General features: G+C 46.0%; 1 protein-coding gene across 1 annotated transcript in view; it reads left to right on the top strand.

The window, feature by feature from the left end:
- LOC144110483 (uncharacterized) overlaps positions 1–18,835 on the top strand; it is a 40,639-nt gene extending 21,804 nt beyond the window's left edge. The window contains exons 7-8 of the mRNA XM_077643401.1: positions 12,731–12,953; positions 18,730–18,835. Coding sequence (XP_077499527.1) covers positions 12,731–12,953; positions 18,730–18,753 — 247 coding nt within the window. The 3' untranslated portion in view covers positions 18,754–18,835. The remainder of the gene's footprint in view (positions 1–12,730; positions 12,954–18,729) is intronic.
- Positions 18,836–21,918: the final 3,083 nt, after the last annotated feature.

Raw genomic sequence — 21,918 nt, 5'->3', positions numbered from 1 at the left:
CACTATTAAAGCACTCAGTAACCAAAAAAAACAGAAAACAAATGCAAAAATAAATTTGTAGCATACACTGCAAAATGAATTACCCAATATCACGAAACACTCACACACAGAGAGCTAAGAGCTCTAGCAATAACTCTAATTCTGCTAAGCTCCCATTTCCCAAGGATACCGCTGAGCTCAATGGATGCTATCAATGCTACAAGTGCTCACTTTTGCAGTTCACATGTCGGCAACAGGCCTAAGAACTTTTGTAGACTTAAGGGTCTTTCATCACGAGCGCTCAAGTCTCTCTTAAATCGCGACCTGAGGTTGTCGTGAACTCGGCGGTCCAATGATAGGTGAGCCACATCCTTGTCTTCTCGGCCACACGCACACCGTGGGCTGTCTGCGCGGCCAATCCTATGAAGACAGTGCTTCGTGCAAGACGTTCCTAAACGCAAGAGGCGAAGGAGCATTTCTAAAATTTAAAATTATGCTGATAGATAATGTAGTTTTAAGAAGCAGCGACGGATTGAGGAAATGCAGATCAGAACCTGTATTGACCCACCGCGGTGGCTCAGTGGTCAGGGCGCTCGACTACTGATCCGGAGTTCCCGGGTTCGAACCGGACCGCGGCGGCTGCGTTTTTATGGAGGAAAAACGCTAAGGCGCCCGTGTGCTGTGCGATGTCAGTGCACGTTAAAGATCCCCAGGTGATCGAAATTATTCCCGTGCCCTCCACTACGGTACCTCTTTCTTCATTTCTTCTCTCAGTCCCTCCTTTATCCCTTCCCTTACGGTGGTGTTCAGGTGTCCAACGATATATGAGACAGGTACTGCGCCATTTCCTTTCCTCAAAAACCAAATATTATTATTAGAACCTGTATGGGTTGGCTCAAACCACATCTTTTCGTACATTTCATTGCGCATGGTCTTCAAGAGACGGCGCAATGCCCCTCTCGATAACGGAATGCCAGAAGTGAGGGCATGGAGTATGCTTGCCTAGCCACTGCATCCACTTCAGTGTTTCCAGGAATTAAGCAATGTACTGGTATCCACAGGAAAACTATAATATGCTGCTTTTCGGCCAAAAACGTCCTATGGGCGTCTGTGGAAAAAGCTATGTCCGTCTATGGCCTTTTATGAACGTCTATAAGCACCCACTGAGGTGCTTATTGCCAGCTATTGAAAAATCTATGCCACTAAAGCTATAGCTTTGGAACAATACAACTGTCTTAAGCTCTCTATAGAAAAATATATCAGCCTGTATATACAGCCTTAGACAGAAATAGGAAAGGATTATAGCTATTTGGGCCAAAATCCTATAGCCGGCCATAGGACATTTTTTATGGGGGTAGCCTTGAAAAATTCTTTAAGAGCTTCGTATACCAGTCTAGCTTTCCATGGTAGGAAACTTGCGCTGTCAAGTGATTTCAGTCGGATTGGGAATCGCTAAAAATTACCCACATACGCGGGTCTCACAACGAGGAGATGAACTGGAGAGAAAATAAATAGCGTAAATCTCAGCAGTCGTTGATTCTGTTGCGTGAGATTCAGTTCACATGCCCGTCGCTCATTCATGTACGGATTCACAAATGCGGACGCTGGTGAACTTTGAAGACTTGAACCTTCAGTATACACATGAATGTAACCGGGATACCGCATGTGTATCTGGCAAAGTGCTAACTGCTGAGCAGCGGATATCATCAATGCACGTTTTCTAATTATCCTTTCGACAGACAACTGTATAGTAAGGATAACAAAGCCATGGGTGATTTTCTGTGTCTCCTTTCGAAAATTCATAGCTAAGAAGTGATGAAACACTTGATGTATATGACTTTCATCCCGTTCATAAAGCGCGGAAGCTAATGGGTGCCTTTAATGCTGGGTTATCAGGCGGGAAATGTGCCTGCAGGTCTCTGTTGTTCGTAACACTTCGAACGGAGGCTGCCGTTCTTGAGCAATTACCAGAACGCTGGAAGTCGCTTGAGGAACTCCCAAACACACGCGGAGACCCCTAGCTAACAGTTTTTGCTGGTGTTCGTCCGAGGTTCGCGGCGGCCGTGAAGAATAGGTGAGGAGTACGCAATTTTTGCACAAATGAATCCATTGTGAACTGTGAGCACAGATGACGAAAAACAGCCCCAAGACGTACCTGCAAGCCTGGGTATCAAGTTCACAACAGAGTTCACTTGGTCTTCGATAGATATTATATCATGACCCTAAGCGAAAACTGATACGTTTGGAATATACTACGGGATATTTATAATGTATTTTAAAAATATTTTGTATTCATGAATGCACTAAAAATATGCCGAAAATATGTTCCTGAAATTTTATGCTTGCTATTCGAAATATATTCTTAAACTTTCCAAAAATACGTCACTTAAAGCCTGCCTCGAGCACGTTTCAACTTCGAGAAAAAATACGAATGCGGTCTTAGTGCCTTGCCAATGTATTAAAAGTGTGCTTTCGTAAATATGAAATTAATTCACTCGAAGTATACGTAACTCATGTTTCGATCACGTTTCAAGCACGCGAAAAAATATGCATGCTACTTTAGTATCTTGTTGTATTAAAAATGTACTTTCTTAAATATTAAATCAATTCGCCTTAAATATACGTTACTTGAAGCATGTTAAGAGCACTTTCAAAACACGTGAAAAAATATGTATGCAGTTTTAGCAGCTTGTCAGTGTATTAAAAGTGCACTTTTGTAAATATGAAATGAATTCGTCTGATGTGTACATCAATTTTACCAAACTGGCAGCCCTTTGAGACTTATTTGAAGCACACTTCTAGCTGCCGTAGAACAACCTAGTGCTCGAAATCATGTTTCGGGATATGGCCTTGCATATTGCTAATGTATTGAAAGTGTACTTTCGCAAAATGATATTAATTCGTGCAAAGCATAAATCAATTGTAACGAATGAGCTGTCCGCGTAAACGTATTTGCCACACACTTCAAGCTGCCATTAGACAGTTAGTTAACGAAATCGAGTTTCGATAAATGACATGTTGGCAATTCATTTAAAGTGTACTTCCGTAAATACGAAATTAATTCGTGCAAAGTATTCTTCAATTCTAACACATGGGTAGTCCGCGTCAGCATATTTGCAGCGCACTTCAAGCTGCCGTGGAACAACCTAGTGCTCGAAATCACGTTTCCGGGAACTGTGAACACTCTCCCTTTTCGGTTGTGCGTTCATTTATGCTAACTTCTGGTAGGAATGCAATCACCACTTATTTAATTTACGCGTGGACAGCGTGATCGATTTATACCGGCAATGGCGCCATAAACGCCTCTGGGCCCGAACATGCCAGCGAATAGGACCCCATCTATCAAAGCCGACCGGCTCCCATAGACGCCTATGTATTTGTTGGTTGACAGTTCTACTCCTGGCCGATGCCTGACGCAAGTTACGACTAAAAATTTGGTTCATGATAGACCGAAGATGCCTGAGTGGAGGCAGGCGTGGTTGTATCATCAGGCCGGATCCCCGGAATCCGGCACGGAAGTCATGTCAAAAGATCAAAAGGTTTTCAGATACATGCAACTAGCCTCCTCACGCGGGGGAGTGCCCAGTTGGCGACCGACGCGCCGGTTTTTGGCTACGGAGAGGACAGGTCCGCGCGGGGGTTTACAGCAGCCAGGCTCCTCGGAATCGACGTCGTCGGGGAGGCAGCCTCACGGCTGACCGCGGGGCCATTGCGGTTATTGCGGGACGCCGAGGTAGGGGTGCGCAGTACGATCAGCGCAAAAACCGTCGATGTTGTGGAGTACCGGCGGAGTAGGCCCGGGTCATCTCACCCTAAGCCATGTTCTTGGTTTGTGGCCCCGTCAGCCGAGCCTTGAACACTCCCTCCTCAGTAGGCGTGGAACAAGCTAGGGGAGAAAATAAGTGCATGGTTGGTTGGTTGGAAATACAGGTGGGTCCGCCCGGAGGTGTTATGTGATGGCACCGAGAGCCGGAAGGGCAATAGGCTGACGACCTAAGACTATACTGACCGGATCACACCACACATACTTCCGGGGACTGAAAAACCGCGACAAGCATTCAGCGGCAAGTAGCTGGCAGGTCCGAAACAAACCCTCAAAGTCGTGGAGGAGCCCGAGGTAGCTAACACCGGGTTGGGTTTTCCTTTTTCCGGTGGTCACAACCCGTTCCGTTTGTGGGTGGTAGGACATCCAGTGAGCGGGACCGTACCATTGGACAATCTTGACAATCTCCCTGTCTTGTGCAGGCAGGCCAGTAATGGAGTCGAGATAATAAAATATCAGAGCAAAAACTCGCTGCTCCCATTCCCATCCCAATTCCCATAACCCGTTCATCCAACCCCTTCCGCTACATCCCAGAGGGGGGGGATCAGGGGAGTCTCCCGGGCCCGCTCCCCAGGCTGTGGGTCGCTATGTAGCTTTTTACCCCACCCCCTCATTTTTTCTTCAATTTCCCCACCTACGGGTGGCAAAAGTATACCATTGCCTTCTGGCCTTTTTATGTATTCTAAAATTGGATTAAGCCGGTTGTAAGTCAGTGGTGCCGACATGTGCAGATTATTTTTAATTTTACTTTTATTTTTCCCAACCTATCAAATGTCACCTGATGCTGTCATTAATTCATTAAATTCTTGCTTCTGCTGTTCACAACACTGATCAGCACCATGCGGGGAATCCGACTAGCATACCTTTTTTAAGCCAAAGTGAATACATTTTTAATATATTAATTGTATATTTTATTGCCTTTTATTGTAGTGTGTTTCCAATGTATATTTTAGTATATTTTAATGTATGAATTGTATATTTTAATATATTTGAATGTGTAGTAAATATACTAAACAGACAGAAAATGTACTTTTGACGCATTTGTTAGACTTCAAAATATTACTCTTAGCATGCTAGTAAGCAGTCAGATTGCAGTTTAAGCATATTGGCTAAAAATGCAAAATTAATATGAAATTAACACAATGTGCTCGAAATGCGTTTTTAGCACAGGCTTTTTTCGCTAAGGGGAGCCAGGAGAGTTGTCTGTCAGGAACTGCACGCAGAAAACGGTGCTGCTTAAGAGACGCTAAAGATTGGCCGTTGAGGCAGAGACAGAAATCCTTCAGATTCTTACGAGTTCAAGGCAGAACGGCTGTTTTTGTATGAAAGAGCATCATCCCTCTCTCGTTCAAAAAGCAGTCAATGGCATTTAGTACTACTTGCAAGGTAGACTGGGTGAGGCCTGCAGTTTTTGCCAGAAACCCAGATGCAGACATCGTCGGCGTATTATGAAGAGTAAGCCAGGAGGCAGCTTTCGCGGCAAATGCACCATCCCACAGTTAAAAAGAAAAGGGCTCAGCAAACTGCCCTGTGGCACTCCTTCCATAAGGCTATGTAACGTGCTTTTTCCTTCACTTGCCTGCATGAATATTTTCCTGCCATCTAAAAAGTGGGAAATCGAACATTGCTGCTTCCATTCACACCGAGGTCTAGCAAACTTAAGAGGACATGAATACGACCTAAAGTATCGAATGCACGCTTGATATCCAAAAATACTTTGACGGTGATATTGCTTTTGCTACGCTCATGCTATACACATGTTACTAGGTCCATAATTGCATCCATAGAGCATATACGTCTACGACATCCAGTCATGAACTCAAAAAACACTACTGTTGCATCACACCACCACTGAATCTTGGCGTCTATCTTTCCTCCATAACTTTACATAAGCAGCTCGCCAGGATCACTGGCCGAAAGGAGTCGAGAAGCAAAGGGGGTTTATAGGGCTTTAAAACGGGAATAACACGCGCAATATTTTATGAGTGACCCACACATTGTTAAATATCACCAAAAGTTCTGCAGCGTCCTTCGTAACAAGATATTGGAGCATCCCAAAAGAAAGGGCACCACGCCCAGCAGCAGTCCATGGACGGCACAACGCAAGAGCACTTTTAAGTTCACCGATTGTGAATACAGAATTCAAATAGGCATGTTGCGCATTGCAGCAAGCACTAACTTTTTGCTGCGCTTATGTAGCTCAGTTTTTAATTTTCTCGCAGTTCAATTAAACACCAGGACGAGAAATAAGTTGACACAACTCATCAGCCAAGCCTGTTTATACAGGTTCCCATGCCATTAAAAGAGATCTAAGACGGTTGTTTTGAGAAACGAGCCTCGTTAAGGAGCGGACCGTCAACCATATCCCAGGTACCAGAGTGTGAGGGGTCGATGTACTGCAGAAGTCACCCCATTTTTTTTATTCCTAATTGCTGCAGACGTTTATTCATTGGCGAATGAATTCTTTGAGCCTCACGATACGATTCTAGAGACCCGTAAGGGCGGTAAACCCGTTCCGCTTTTCTTCGTACTGCCCTCAGTCACTCATACTCTCCATCAATACATGTGAACCCGTCAGGTGTGGGAACATCCTTAGTACAACAATTCAGACTCTCTTTGGCGCAGCAAAGTCTTAACGCGAATGTCCGTGGGAACTTCTTGAGTCATATTGAGACGAAAAGCTTCCCAATTACCAAGTTTGGATTTACGTTAGGCACCCTGACAGCATAAGCTAGGATGATGTATCAGTATCGGATGGTGATCACTTCCGCGTATCTCAAAGCCTCTGGCCCACACCCCGTCAGGCACCAGATCTTGAGTGCTGAGTCAGATCTAAACAGCTCCAATAAAGAAACCCGCGTAGAAAGGACGGAGAACCGTCGTTAAGAACACATAAGTTACATTTTTCGGCGGCGTACTCAAAGACACTTCCACTGAAGTCACAGTGGTCACTACCCCAAACAGTATTATGCGCGTTAAAATCACCGCAAATCAGTAAACGACAGCCCGCTATTTTAGAGATATTCAGTAGAGCATCAATACAGACGCGACAAGTTGCATCCAAGTAAATACTAATAGCAGTAAGAAGACCTTACCAAAGGACGCTTTGCAAGCCACGAACTCCGGAACGTCAGAATCACCGGACTGGATCAGGTAGAAGGGTAGGTCATTCCTCACACACAACATCGCTCTACTCAGACCAGACGTACTTGATGATTTCTATGACACGTAGTTCTAGGGACGGAAATCGTCATTCACACTGGCTTCCTCTATGCACAGCACAGGAAAATTGTATTGCTCAAGGAGTCTGCGAAAGTCTGCAGTTTTTACTCTTAAGCTCTTTGTATTCCACGTAAAAACGGCGACAATTTGATAGCGGTCATTCATAAAATGTTTGCCCAGTGTAGGACCTAGGAAACTGAGAGAGTTGCTTCCGAACATTGTAACTGGGACCGCGTTCTCCCTTTTGTCACATACGCTTATAACTCCGCAGCTCAAGCCATCACCAGATTCTCTCCGTACTTTCTTCTGTACGGACGTTAGCGTTGCACAATGCACACCATTCTACGTGGTAATACCGCCCTGATGCTTCCGAATTTACAACTCTTTCTCAAGCCGCATCTTATGCCGAAAAATGCCGACAGCTTGCTCGGTCCTTCACTTCTCACGCCCAGCAGCAGCAGAAATGCAGCCGTTATCACCCTGCACTTCCTCCCGCTTAACTTCCTCACTCTTTGGTCTGGCTCTGGGTACCCTCCTCAGTTCTCGGCCTTTCCTAAAAACTTGATAGGAAGTACCAGATACCCTATCGTATTCTTCAGCAGACATCCCCCGTCAATTACATCATCGAACCTTTTACGCAATCCTCTGATCATCGTCGCCGAGGCCGCGCCATTGTCCACACGACCCGCCTCAATCCATACTACGACTGCGCCGTCGTCACATCGCCCTGGGCCGCCAGGATGGAAACCTATCGCCCAGAAGGAATTGTACGACTGGCCTTCGGCTTTGGAACCTTCAGAGGCAACCAAATAAACGTATTTGGTTGCTAGACGTAAAATGCAAAGTTGAGAAGTGCTTCATTCTGCCATAGATTTATTTTGATTCGACGTTTCGGACAGAGCCCGTCCTTTCTCGAAACGATATAAATATATATATATAGCAGACAAGGCAAATGACGTGAGGGGCTCGTTTGACAAACATATTTAGGAAGCCAACAGTCACCAAAATCAAGGTGCATAGGGGAATGTTTCTTTTTTTATATCTAGTGCCAATCAATTAGTTTTTTTCAAGAAAATTACTTATAAAGCAGCAGAAAAACAACCGTGCTGCCGGTGGGTTCCGAACCCACGACCTCCTAATATCGCGCCCGGTGCTCTTACCAACTGAGCTACGGCGACGGCTGTCCAATCTGCTGCTTTCGTGGGTATTTATGTTTTGCGTGTAAGCGAACCTTGAGAGTGTTCACCAGCGCCCCCCTCGTCCATAGCGGTGGACGTAGCACGTCCTGTAATACCGCAAGTGTGATGTAGAACGTCATCTAACGGCAAGGGCGGAAACTGTGCAAGAGCCCTCTTATGCTACCTATGGCATCAAGACTGCCAGAACAGAGACCTCTGTTAAGCTATTAGGAGACGAGGCAAATGCAGTGAGGGGCTCGTTTGACAAACATATTTAGGAAGCCAACAGTCACCAAAATCAAGGTGCATTGTGAAATGTTTATTTATTTTATTTTTTAATATCTAGTGCCAATCAATTAATTTTTTTTAAAGAAAATTACGTATAAAGCAGCAGAAAAAACAACCATTCCGCCGGTGGGATCCGAACCCACGACGTCCGAATATCGCGTCCGGTGCTCTTACCAGCTGAGCTACGGCGACGGCTGTCCAATCTGCTGCTTTCGTGGATATTTATGTTTTGCGTGTAAGCGAACCTTGAGAGTGTCGTCGAGATATACGAGGCACGACTGCCACTTCCGGCCGGACAGCACGCTGTCCATCATTCTTTGGAATGTGGAAGGGGCCGAGCACAAGCCATAAGAAAGCACCATAAACTCGTATAAACCGTCAGGAGTAATAAAAGCGTTCTTCTTATTTGCCTATATTCACTGGTAAGGTCAAGGAAAGAATAATACGTGTGCATGGCGCAGGCGGTCTAGGATGCCGTCAATGCCTCGTAGAAGGTACACATCTTTTTTCGTGACGTTATTGAGGCGTCTGTAACCCACGTAAAACCTTAGGGTGCTATATTTCTTCGTGACGAGGACAACAGGCGATGCCCCAGGGCTCGTGGACGGTTGTATGGCGTCGTCCTGGAGCATCTGTGTAACTTGGCGGCGGATGGCTTCACGTTCCTTTGAAGACACCTGATAAGCGCGCTGACATAGTGGTCCTTGGTCTTCGGCAATGATAATTCGGTGCTTGTTAAGCGGCGGCTGTCGCACCTTGGAAGTTGACGCGAAACAGTTTCGGAAGGAATGGATGAGGCTTCCCACGCAGCGTTTCTGACTGGCCAAGAAGTGCGGGGTTCCTTCGGTCGAAATGGCTATAACCATCGCATCGTCGAGGTCCGATGGGGTGGACAAAGAGCACTGCCTGGTACACTCTCCAAGATTGTCCAAATAAGCGACGACCGCTGTTTTGTCAGCTGTTGCGGTTCACAGGTTAAGTTGGTGACTATGTCAGTGCGACCGTTGGCAAGTTCTAGCACGGCTAGAGCTACACAAACTTGTCGAGTGAGTAGAGACGACATGTTCGCTTCAGCAATGCCAATTAGTGCCGGTGCTATCATTCCGCTCGGATGTGACGAACTTCCTGGTTAGCGCAGGAATCGCAATGTGGTCGTGACATGCGCAACATTACTCTGCAGGGCTCGCTGTTGGAATCAACGGCTCACTGGACGGAAAAGGTACCATGAGCTCCCGAGTGTCGATGACCGCACCTGACTCGCGTAGAAAATTCACGCCTAGAATCAGATCTTATGAACAGTCAAGTAAAACGGCAAAGGTCCCAGTGAAGGTAAGACCGCGGATCTGGATGCGGCAGGAGCAGACGCCGATCGGCGTCACTACATGGCCACCGGCAGTGCGCATCACGGATAGAATAGGATAGGATGCACTTTATTGCATTAAACAAGGTCTTTCGGTCAGACAGAGGTCTTCATCGTCAAGCATATGTCTCCTTCCGTCTTGAAGAGGTCGGCGCCCCTATTCCAGGGCACCGCTCAGTTTGGCCGCTCGCTGGGCATGGATGACCAATCCTCTTTGGAGAATTTGGTTGCCGCTAGAGAGCACACTCTCCCACTGCTCCGCACTTGGATTTTCTGAGCCATGGAATACTTCATTTCTGTCACATTCTCAAGTGATATGGTATAGGGTGGGTGTTTGCGCCGCAGCATGGGCAGATGTCCCTGTATTGCTTCGGGAACATTTTCCTAAGGATGTGTAAATTGGAGAAGGTTCCGGTTTTCAGATTCCTCCAGTAAACTGCTTCTTGTTGATTTAATTTGTTTTGGTTCACGCCAAGCTTTCAGAGCCTTACTGAGAGTAGTGGCGAGCTTACTGCTCATTACAGATAAACAGCGCTGGTATATATATATATATATATATATATATATATATATATATATATATATATATATATATATATATATATATATATATATATATATATATATTGGAATAAAGAAGATGAACCAGCCCCGAAGCCAACGACGACGAAGCGCTCGCGCCGCCGTTTTGTATGCTCGTGCTCGATGGAACACTGCCGCTTGTGTCTGGTCTCTCGGCTCTCTGCCTCGTAGATTGCCTGTGCCAAGGTCTTCGTAGCCCGCGCTTCCATCGTGCCAATAAACCGCTCTACAATATATATATATATATATATATATATATATATATATATATATATATATATATATATATCGACGAAAAGTGCGGTAACTTCATAACTGTCGGCGGTTAAAATTTCAGCAAGAACCAGTCGTTCGCAGGGCGTCGGCGCGGTCGTCGGATCCGGGCGTCGCCGCTTGGGCCATCGCGTTAAATCGTCGGGTGTAGGCTGTTGACTCTGTGCAGTGGCGACGGTCCTACCCCCGGAGGACGCAGTCTTCAATATTCCCGGCAAGGGGATGTGCCTCTGAACTGACCAGAGCATGACGACCGACTGGGCAACGCAAAGCGCCTCGGGGATGGTGATCGCGATTGGCGCTGCTGCAAAGTCGGAAGCAGCACGTGAGCGGCCAGGTACTCCTCTATGTCCTTTAGTCTCGCCATTGCGCCGTCGAGGCGGGCCAGGCGGTGATCTTCTCAAACCCATTCTCAGGTACGGGCGATTCTGCAGTATATGGCTGGGCTCTCCGCAGCGGTCGCAGAGAGGGTGATTGTTGCGCCACACTTGCGCTTCCCTGATAGAAGGGCAAAGGTCCTGCTACTGCTGGACGGGGCGCAGGTAACGATTGGTCGATCATGGTCTGTCAATCGGTGAGACGCCTGCGGCGCGGGGCAGATCGGAGCACGGCATCGCTGTCAAACATGACGTGTGGCTTCGATTGTGGGGCTGATGGGGGCGGCACCGCTCGCCGGAATTCGTCATGGAGGACGTCCACTGTAGAAGCTATGCCTGCTGATGGAGCATCCAAATGGAGGTGTCGCAGTTGTTCGCGGACAACGCTCCGCACAGGCTCTCGCAGCGCCTCGTCCCCTGGGGCTGGCAAAGACGCGCAGTGGTGAGTGGCCGCTACATTTGCTTGACGGCTGCATTGGGCACTCTGTTCCTGCAATGAAGGATCCATGCTCGTAGCTTCCTTGGCGACGGTGGCGGCGGCTCTCAGAGGGTCCCGAATGAGGAAAGCAAACAGCTGCTCCTTCACGCCGCGTATAAGTTGCCGCTACTTTGTAGCTTGGGGCATGGCAGAGTCGGCCCGATTGCAGCAACGTGTCATGTCGTCGATAAACGGTCACGTTCAACTTGGACTGCTGCGACCTGGAGCGAAGGGCCATTTCAGCATTTCCCTTCTCTCGATCGAGCTGAATATGGCGAGAAACTCACGGCGGAAACCTGCCCAGTTGGAGCAGGACGCCTCCTCCAACTGGGCATTAAAGGAATAGAAACATTCCGTTGTGCACCTTGGTTGCAGTGACTCTTGTCTTTTTTCATTTGTATATACGTGTGTATATGCGTGTGTGTATGTGTGTGTGTGTGTGTGTGTGTGTGTGTGTGTGTGTGTGTGTGTGTGTGTGTGTGTGTGTGTGTGTGTGCGTGTGTGCGTGCGTGCGTGTGTGTGTGTGTGTGTGTGTGTGTGTGTGTGTGTGTGTGTGTGTGTGTGTGTGTGTGTGTGTGTGTGTGTGTGTGTGTGTGTGTGTGTGTGTGTGTGTGTGTCCACATATTGACACAAACCGTACTATCAGATATATCACATACTGACGTGTCGGAGGGCCATTGAATGTTTAATGACAAAGGATTAATGTTTCCCGATATCCAATTTGTCTGGTTTATGGTTTATGGGGATTTAATGACTCAAAGCGATTCAGGCTATGAGAGACGCAGTTGTGAAGGGCTTTCGGAAATTTCGACCACCTAGGGTTCTTTAACGTGCACTGACATCGCACAGTACACGGGCCTCTAGAATTTGGCCTCCATCGAAATGCAACCGCCACGGCCCGGATCGAAGCCGCGTCTTTCGTACCAGCACCCGAGCTCCGTAACCACTTAGCCTCCGCCGCAGCGGTATCCAATTCGTATCGCGTGTCACAGCTTGGTACTGAGCGGTGCAATAGTGTTGCCAGTCTTCACACCTGCTTTTGCGAGATGGTGCGCAATACAGACCCCAAGTGTAAATGTGAATTCTATAATTTTTCACCTTAAAATCCCCTTGGAGAGAAAAACTACTGAATATTTCCTCTATTAACAATCTCTGTTTTTACCTTTTCAGCGTAACCATCGGTTTAAAAAACAGAGTAGTGAGATTTACTCTCGATAAAATCATTGAAACGGGCACTATTCTTATCCTAACTGTACGCCTCACACCTAAGAAATTTGTCGCCACAATGAACATCAGCAACCAAGTCGAAGTTGCGACAGTGAGAAAGCATCAGTTCGGCACAAACCATCTTGCCTTCAACATACCTTTCTGGCAGCAGTTAGCCTTGTACGAAGTAAGTAACTTATACGTTCCTCACGTGCAACAGCTTCAGTTTTGAAAGGTTCGTTTCTTGACGCCACACTGGCATCAAACTGAATCCCCATAGCTGCAGGAACGGCTCCAGAAATAGAACACGTAGAAGGCACCCAGTAGCATGATACCAACAGAGGTGCAAACAACTGCATCCAAAATGTGTGCTCGAAAAAATCGATCATATTGCTCTGCTTGGCAGTGTTGACGTCTGTCCAGCAGGAAAGGACAAACCTGTTCAAGACCATCACCATTTTTGGACACTTAAGTACCCTCCACTGGGAATAGATAAGGGGACCGCTCTAGCAGTCTCTTCACGTTACATTATCATTTTTCTTTCCATAGCTCGCTGCGCTGTCCTTAACTTAGACTGAACCCTTTTTGTCAACCTTACGTTTCTGCTACCAGTAAACAAAAATTAGATGAACCCACCCAGTTGTGTGTCAGATGAACCCACCCAGCGCTGTGTGTGTGTGTCTTTATCTTTCAGTCCGTGTCTTTTGAGCGCAGGTATATTTTCAATTATTTCCACCCAGCAGGCTTGCGAATATCGCTGTTGGTGGCAGAAACTGTATTCAGTGTAGGCCTTTTTCAATACATTATAACCCTTTGTAATGGAAATGAAAGCGCGTTCCTTTTTTATTCCACTGCGGTAGCCCATTTATCAATTCTTATTTCTCGATACTGTCAGCTACATTTTAAGGGTTTGAATTAAACAAATTCATTTGTAGATCCCATCGCTGGCAGACCACCTTTAGCTGTTGTGTAGCCTGCAGATTAGATTCCATTTGGTAGTGCTTAGTCATAAAAGCGTAGAAAATTCTTATGACTAGGGCTCCTTGAAGCGATGTATTGAAGCCAAAACTTCGACACTTCCTGTTGAAATCGTTTTTTAATTCTAGCACAGTGAGGTGAAGCACCAAAATTTCTTGCTGGGTTCTGGCCGGTTGCAGCTCAAGTTAGATATATTCAAGTGGCAACGCATAAAGTTACATTATACTAGAGTAAGCAATTTGCGCAAAAAAAGATGTGTCCAACAAGAGCTTCGATCGGCTTCGATCGCGGTCGCACCGCTCATGATGTATTCCGATTTGGGCTTGGAGCCGTAGTGTCTTCCGGTTCTCAGCTTCAAGCAGGAGTGGCGAAATGTTGATAAAATCATAAGCGGCAAGTAATAGCACACAAAGGAACACGGTCGACACAGACAAGCGCTAACTATCAACTGACGTTTTATTGCATGATCATTTGGAAATATATGCACTCCCGAAAAGTGCAAACGCGAAGGAATAAAATGAACAGTGACAACCTGGTCGGGAACGCATACTTAGCCCGTGCTGCCACCACCTGTTTGCGCCAAACATTCAAGTTCTCTTAGTTACAAGGATATAGACAGCGTGCTGACACATCCAATCCCTGCTCGCGCAATATTAGTAGCTTCAATAATCTCTCGAGTGATTTCCCCCGAACTGTTCCCTCGAACGTCGGTCAGCAGGGCGGCTCACTGTTACTCGTTCTGCAATGCACGGCCAAGTGCCCGTCAACGCCAACACTGCTGACTTTCCTCGCGCGCTCTTTCAGGCGTCCGTTTAAGCATCTTTCCGTTTGCCCGACATAGAAATTTCGGCTCGAGAGGGGAATCTTGTAGACAACCCGCTTTCGACAAGGGACAAAGGTCTTCCAGTTCACGATTGTACGGCTGGGTTCACGCTTCTTAACAGAGAAAGTCATCCTGCGCAAGCTCCGCAATCTGTTAGGGCCGTAAGCACTACTTTCACACGTGACTGCAGACCTACCTTCTTAAGATTGCGTGAAGCCTTATGTATGTAAGCTATCATAGCTAACTTACCTACCTCCCTTTTTTGTTTTTTTTTTTCTGTCAACAGCTCAGAATGAATCACCAACATGCACAGACATATTCTCTGCGTAAGATCAAACACAAAATACTGAGATTCACCCCCTGGATCAGTTAATAGGGCTTCCTTCTTTCGAGCATAAGGTCCGCAGCACTACTAAAGAAGATTATCACTTTCTCGTGAAATCAGGCCACCAAGCCCAATTCACTCTAATTTCCCGCAGGTGACATCGGGAAAAGCCAATAAACACGAGGTCATGAATTCTGAAGCAATGAAGCTTAAACTCTGCGTGTTTCAAGCGCGAATAGAGGAACGCCGAGAAAGAAGGGCGATAGCAACAAGCCGTGTGTTGTAATTCTTTCCACGTCTTCGCCTTCTTGTCCGTGAAATGTGCGCAACCAGTACCAACTAGCTGAAATTTTCATTTTACTAAAATCGCAGTGGGGTTTTTTTTGGTAATCGGTGGAGCAAAATCTGGGTTTACTGATTAGTGTTCTTCGCCCCTGCGAGACTACTTGAACGCCTGTTAGAAACCCACACGGGTACGTTTATGGGGAATTAAAGCTCTGAGGGGTAGATAGACGTTAGATAAAGAAGACATCTGGACAGTCCCAAACTTGGGTATAGCTAAGATATTAGAAGAAGAAAAAAAGGATTTTCGACCTCCTCTTCGGCCATTTGACGTTGCTGAATCTACGGTAGTTCTTTAAAGTTTGATATTTACCATTATCAATTTCCGTCAAGAGAAAAGCACACAAGAGCTGTATCATACCGGTACTCACCTATGCATGGGGTAGAAATGCGGAGGCTAACGAAAAGCGTTCAACTTAAGGAGAGCGCAGCGAGCTATGGAAAGAAGAATGACAGGTGTAGTATTAAGATACCTTAAGAGGGCAGAGTTGGTCAGACATGAAACAAAGGTTATTCACATCCAAGTCGAAATAAAGAGGAAGAAATGGGCTTCGACAGGGTATATGATGCGATGGGAAGATAACTGATACAGCTTAATGGTAACAGTCTGAATTCCAAGGGAAGGGAAGCGTAGCAATACGCTGCAGAAAGTCAAGAGGGAAGATAATATAAAGAAAATTATGGAGATAGGGTGCCCTGCAGCTGGCAATGGGCAGGGTTAATTGGAGAGCCTTTGAAGAGGCCTTTTTCCTGTATTGGGGTTAGTCGGTCTGATGATGAACATAATTTTCATAAGTTCCACAACTTGTGTGACAAGTTTGAACAAGGAATGCTTATTTTGCTTTATAAGACCAAGCTTGGGAACAAAGAGAGAGAGAGAGAGAGAGAGAGAAAGTAATTAAATGAAAGGAAAGGTGGCGAGGTCGGCCGGAATAAGGTGGCCCGGTCCTGCTACACTCCACTGGGGAAGGGGAAAATAGAAAGCAAAAGCATAGCTTTATGATGCCAATGGAGAGTGATGTCATTACAATGAATTGGGAGCAAAGTGAATAAATACTGCAGTTGTGCTCTCGGGCAGTTGGATTTTCATCTCACGAAAAAGAGGCGTGAAGGAGATTCTGCCATCAACCATGCCTGTAAATCGAGGACCCAATATTTTGTAACCAACCCGGTTTCTTTGTAACGTGCGACTAAATGCAAAGCACGCAAACTGCTGCGCACCTTGGTTTTTCTCTGAAGTCGCCTTACTAAGCCATTCAGTTAGCAAAAAGGTGGAGACTGTGGATGCCTGCTGATGTTTCCTATTGCGTTCTGTACATACCACCATTAGAGATGATGCCGCTTCGACGGATTAGCCGTCACGCTGAGCAAGCTCGCTCGTTAGAGGGTCATTCTGGGCTGAAAATCTCCTTTCATTGTTTTGTGTTGTAGTAATCTTTCGCCCAATTACTTGGCTCGCCGACATACGAGACGAAGTATACGGCGCAGGGAAAATTGGATACCACACCACGCGGCTTGTCTCTGGGCACTGCTTCTTGGGGTTGCGAAAGGAAGTGGCTGAGTAATCAAATTCGTGTATGGGAAACGCAGTTGTTTTATTGGCACAGGTTGAGTTCCAACGCTTCGCTGACATCCCTGAGTATGGTGCGACAATAAGGTGTTTGGTCTTCTCTTCTTTGGTAACAGGTTTCTGTTGCCTTCAAGATGACGGGCCATGGTAAATAAAGATACAGGTGTAGTCGTTCCTCTGAAAAGCGGCCAATTCGGCAGCTTCTTTCCTCTGTCCTGCGCTTAACGGGCAGCAAATGGCTTTTGGTGTTCTCAATGATTTGAGTTTCCGTATGAGCTTCTGGTTCACGGGATATCACGGTAGCAGTTCAGGCAGTGGCTGGTATGTGTGGGCTTCCGACGAGCACAAACCTCAAGCTCTTCTTCTTCAAAAAAAAAAGATGTTTTCGATCTCTAGTTTAACTATGAGGTGTATCCTTGGCACGAGCGAGCTCAGGCGCGCAGGAGACTTACGCAGGCAAGAGGCAAAGCAGGGCAACGAACACGGACGTCTGATAAAAGAGAAATGCACGCGCTGGCTGGCTGCTACCAAAGGTGGTAGACGTCAGCGCTTGTGTTTGTTTTTCTTCAGTCGCCCGTGTTTTTCGCTCTATTTTGCAGTTCAATGCTAACCAACTGATCAAAGTGGGCACTCTACGTCAGAGAAATCCACCTCTGAATTCTTTAAAATGTTTGAACGGTTATCGACACATTGCAAAAGCCGTTTGATTTTTTCTGAACGCTCTGCAGGGACGTCAGTCTCATTTAAGCTTGCCAGCAGGTGTAGAAACGGCAGTGATGTTTCATGTAATATCTGAAAATTCGCTATTTCAGGGCATGTCTCCTTTCAGAAGCGTGTAAACTGCGTCAGACTGAAATACATGAGACAAAATTTGTTCACAAAATCTACATTCCTTTTCGCCTGTCATTAACCCTCAGATTTCCTGACACAAGAAAAATTCCCCAATTGGAACATACCTGCTAGACATCCGCGTGTGTGGCAGCCTTGATCGTTTGCCCGAAGATTTTGCGTCTGAAAGGGAAGAACCTGTTAAACACGGTCAATTCCGCAAGCGGCCAAAATATCTCGACTCACAAATAGGTCGGCCAGAAATAGCTCGAGGGCCCATTATGCGGCAGGGACTGTGCGCGGCACAGAAACACTGTTGGAAAGCGAGATATAGTCTTGGGACACAATGCTCTCTTTCGGGCTCACTTGCGTGTGACTAAGGCGCACGACAGAATGGCTAGACTTACGCACATGTGTCGATGTGTCGGCTTTCAAGCGGGAAGTTTCCGTTAACGTAGTGCGAAGTGCCCGAAGCGAAGACGAGGTGAATTAAACGATGGGTCAGAGCATGGGACCAGGTCTGTGATTTTTCTAAAGCGCTCAAAGGACCTTGGCTGAGCTTTACCGGCAGTATATACGGAAATCGAGGCTGTGCCAATGGTGTGTTGAGTTTATTCCGGAGTCGAGAGAATGAATCCTTTTTACCTTCTTCTGAACCTCGGTCGCCATGGAGTGAGGTTGCGTTCGTATCTCTCCCGGTCAAGAAGAATTTCTTGTTTTCCTTGTCTACCCAAAGGACGCAGAGGTTCTTGTGCTCCGATTGTTTTAAGAGCGGCCATATGTGTTATAGCCACCGAAGCAAGGTTTATAATAGGATTATACGAATTGAGGCTCCAGATTTTTTTTAATTTTCTTCGAATACAACTATGTACTATAGGTAATTTAAACGCTCCATAATTGAAACAAAAGACTGGAGACACAACGTGTGCCCATCCCAAGGCGAATGCCTATCTCACTACGCTATTCTAAGAAGGTGTCGGTCCTATCTATGTGGCACTGAATATAGTAACAAAACGTCCGGAGCTCTGAAAGCAAAACACTTCAGCGTTTTTAGAAAAATAGAAGAAGCTAATTGTTCTTGTTTTTTTCTTTTGCAGGAGTTCTACCCATACCACTTTTAAACGTGTCTCTGGTCGGAAACCTTTTAAACAGTTGCACATGACATCACTCTTAAAAACGCTCCCATATAGAGCATGTTTAAACGATGACTCAATAAAAAATATGCTGTTTGAAATGCACACTACAAACGAGCTTGTTTATTCACGAGATATTCTAACGCAGCTGTCTCGCGATCAAGATAGGACGCTCTTTTTGTTATCCTTTTACAAGAGAAAATCTAGTTTTAAGAGCCACTAGGATCTGCTCGAAGCCCCCTGGAAGCACTCTGGTCTAATGAGTGCTCGCTCTTGCCAGCCTTCCTTGATCTTCGTTGCGTCTGGACGTGTAATGGAGAGAAATGGCCAATTGTGTTAATTTTTTCTCTTCTCCTTACCCTCACAATCAAAACATGCGCCCTCCCTCACCCTTATTTTGTTCAAACTTCCTGGCCCTCCAAGTTCCTTACTATCAAACTTTGTTCGCCTTCCCTCACGCTCGCAGTGCGCTCTTTGAACTTCCGAGTTATTTTGTCATATTTCAGGTCCAGCCCAGTACTACTGAGTCGCACTAGGGTAAAACTATTGTTCAGTACATCCGCTTTCTGCCGTGTCAGAGTGTGTGGATCTTTTAAGCATAACTGTGTGAGCTTCTGAGTACCCAAGAATTACCGCAAGAAATAACATTAGTTCCGCTACCACGCTGTAGCCGATCACTTGTAGCAGCCGGGTTAAGTTTGGTTTATCAGTTTCAGCGATTTCAGACAAAATTTTTGAAAACTGCAAAATTGTAAGACACCCTTGCGGCAGTATTGAAGATAATTGTTCATTCCTCTGATATGTAGCAAAATCTTCCTTTCAAACTGTCTCCATCGGTCGCATCTAACATTAAGACTCCTATAGAAAACCCATAGAGAACGCTTTTTCCGATAGCAGAAACCTTAATAGAACAACAAATTCAAGACTGCCGTCGGATTATCTTTAGGTATATTGATTTTTATCGTGACATTTTACATTATATAAAATTATTACGTTCATAGTCAGCTTCGCGCTAGAAAATGTTGTTCCTAATCGATGGATATGGATTTGGCTTATGGATTAACGTCCCGAGCTACTCAGACTATGAGCGACGCCGTAGTGGTGGGCTACTGGTAATATCGACCACCTGCACTGTAAACAAGAATCAACACAAATAGGAGTTTAAATGGTTGGCGCCACCCTTTATACTCCACCATTTACTCTACATTTACTCCACCAATATGGAGTAAAAATGTGCTACACTACGTAATTTACTCCCTCCGCTATATAATGGAGTGTAAAGGAGGATTCTCCTCCTTATAATTCCCATTTTTTATAGAGTTTCTTGGTCTCAATGGGCCCCAAGTCCCCAATAGAGTAAAAAAAACACACCATTTTGTGCCATACGCCCCGCCACCTACCATCTCGTCTGCTTCTGGTCAGTCGCCTGATAATGGCGATAAGAGACGACTCCCTGGTTACCATCATCGCTGGATCTCTGCTCATTTCTCTACCTTCACGAGCGCCTGCGCGGTACAAGATATCGGATTTTCGCCGTTTTCCGCTGCAGCAAGCTACACAGTTGAACTGCTCTCGTGAAGCCCCCTGTGCTCTAACCATACCTGACCTTTCTTTCTTAGCGTCGCCACTCCGTTACAGCCCCCGGTTAGGCCTAATTCTCAAAGATTTTTTTCATTGTAGTTATCGCAGTGTGCTGCATCAGATTACAGTGCGTTGCCTGAACATGGAACTGTGACATAACATAGTTTTAACGCTGAGCTCTTGATTGAGCTGACGAGGCTACATATTTCCTCATTTATATTGAAATGAGAAGCCTTAAAGAAGGGAATATAAAAGCAAACACTGTCATACCAAACAGACTTCAGGGGTGTTTTTATTTTCAACCTATTCTGCTCTGGCTCCCGTTCAACTATAGCGCGGTGCATGACAGTTAAACATCTCCCCTACTCCTAAGTTTTGAACTATTGATTCTGCGATATCTACGAACACAGCCAACCGAACAAGCTCGTACAGCAAAAGCAGACGACAAGCAGACGACTCCTGCCGCCTCCGCCTACGCCATTGCTGGACTTGCAGACGGCGAAAAGAACGCGTGACGCGGGGTCCCATTAGAACACCGCAGTTTCCGACGTTGGTTGCCGACGGCCCCCGCAGCTACTGCCCGTTTCTGCCCCTGGCACTGCTCTAATAATGAGTCTGGATGAGTCTGGATGAGGATCAAAAAACGCGACGCCATATTGGGCACCATTTCAGTCGGTAGTAAAAAATAACTCCCTTGTATAAGGGCGTAAATAAAATACGCCTTTTATAGAGAGTAAATAGAACCTCCAGAGAACAAGCCTAGAGAACAAGCGCTGGAAAACAAGCCATTTACTCCCATTTGGGTATTTTTTGGTTAACAGTGTGGGGTTCCTTAACGTGCACTTGCAAAGCATAGTACACGGCCTCTAGCATTTCACCTGCATCGAAATGCTCCGCCGCGGCTTGAATCGAGCCTGCGTCTTTCAAGGCAGCAGCTGAATACAGCACCCACTTATCCACCACGGCAGCAAGAGTTCGTTCAGACTGATTGTTGTCCCGGCGGACCCTAATATGAAATGTTCCAGGGGAATCATAGTTGTGAAACGCGCGAAGAAAAACTCATCTCACTCCGCCCAATGCGCCGCAGTCAGAGTGGGATGTCGGGAGAATTGCAGCCAGGGTATTCTGCAGTCTGGCACTAGGATAGACACTGCCTTAATTATTTGTGCCAAATTGTTCACCGCTGCACAGTCGATTAGTTTGGAGAGGGCGAAGTGACAAGATACTCCACCCCACGTGCGGAAGAAGCAGATTAGGATGGGTGACCGGTGACAGGGCCATGTCTAATAAGAAGCTGACCGATGGCTCGGGGCGTACTCTGTACATTATGCCAAAAAACACCCTGCTCTGAAACAAATTTCAAAGGAACACCATCACAAAAATAGCCTAATAGTAATAACAAAACTTCTACAAGGCATCAGATTGAAGCGTTCACGACTGAGGATTTAAAATGCTATATAAGAGAACCAGGTGTTTTGAGGGTAACTCGTCGCGTCTCTTTGCTCCTCTTTTTACCTCAAAGGAGGATTTCAGAAGTAGGTTCGCAGTTACTGAACCTAAATCTCCATTTTA

This window comes from Amblyomma americanum, chromosome 11 (genome assembly GCF_052857255.1).
Source record: "Amblyomma americanum isolate KBUSLIRL-KWMA chromosome 11, ASM5285725v1, whole genome shotgun sequence".
In the NCBI taxonomy this organism is placed as follows: Eukaryota; Metazoa; Arthropoda; class Arachnida; order Ixodida; family Ixodidae; genus Amblyomma; species Amblyomma americanum.
The sequence above is the reverse complement of the archived record's forward strand: the minus strand, read 5'-3'. Positions and strand labels throughout refer to the sequence as shown.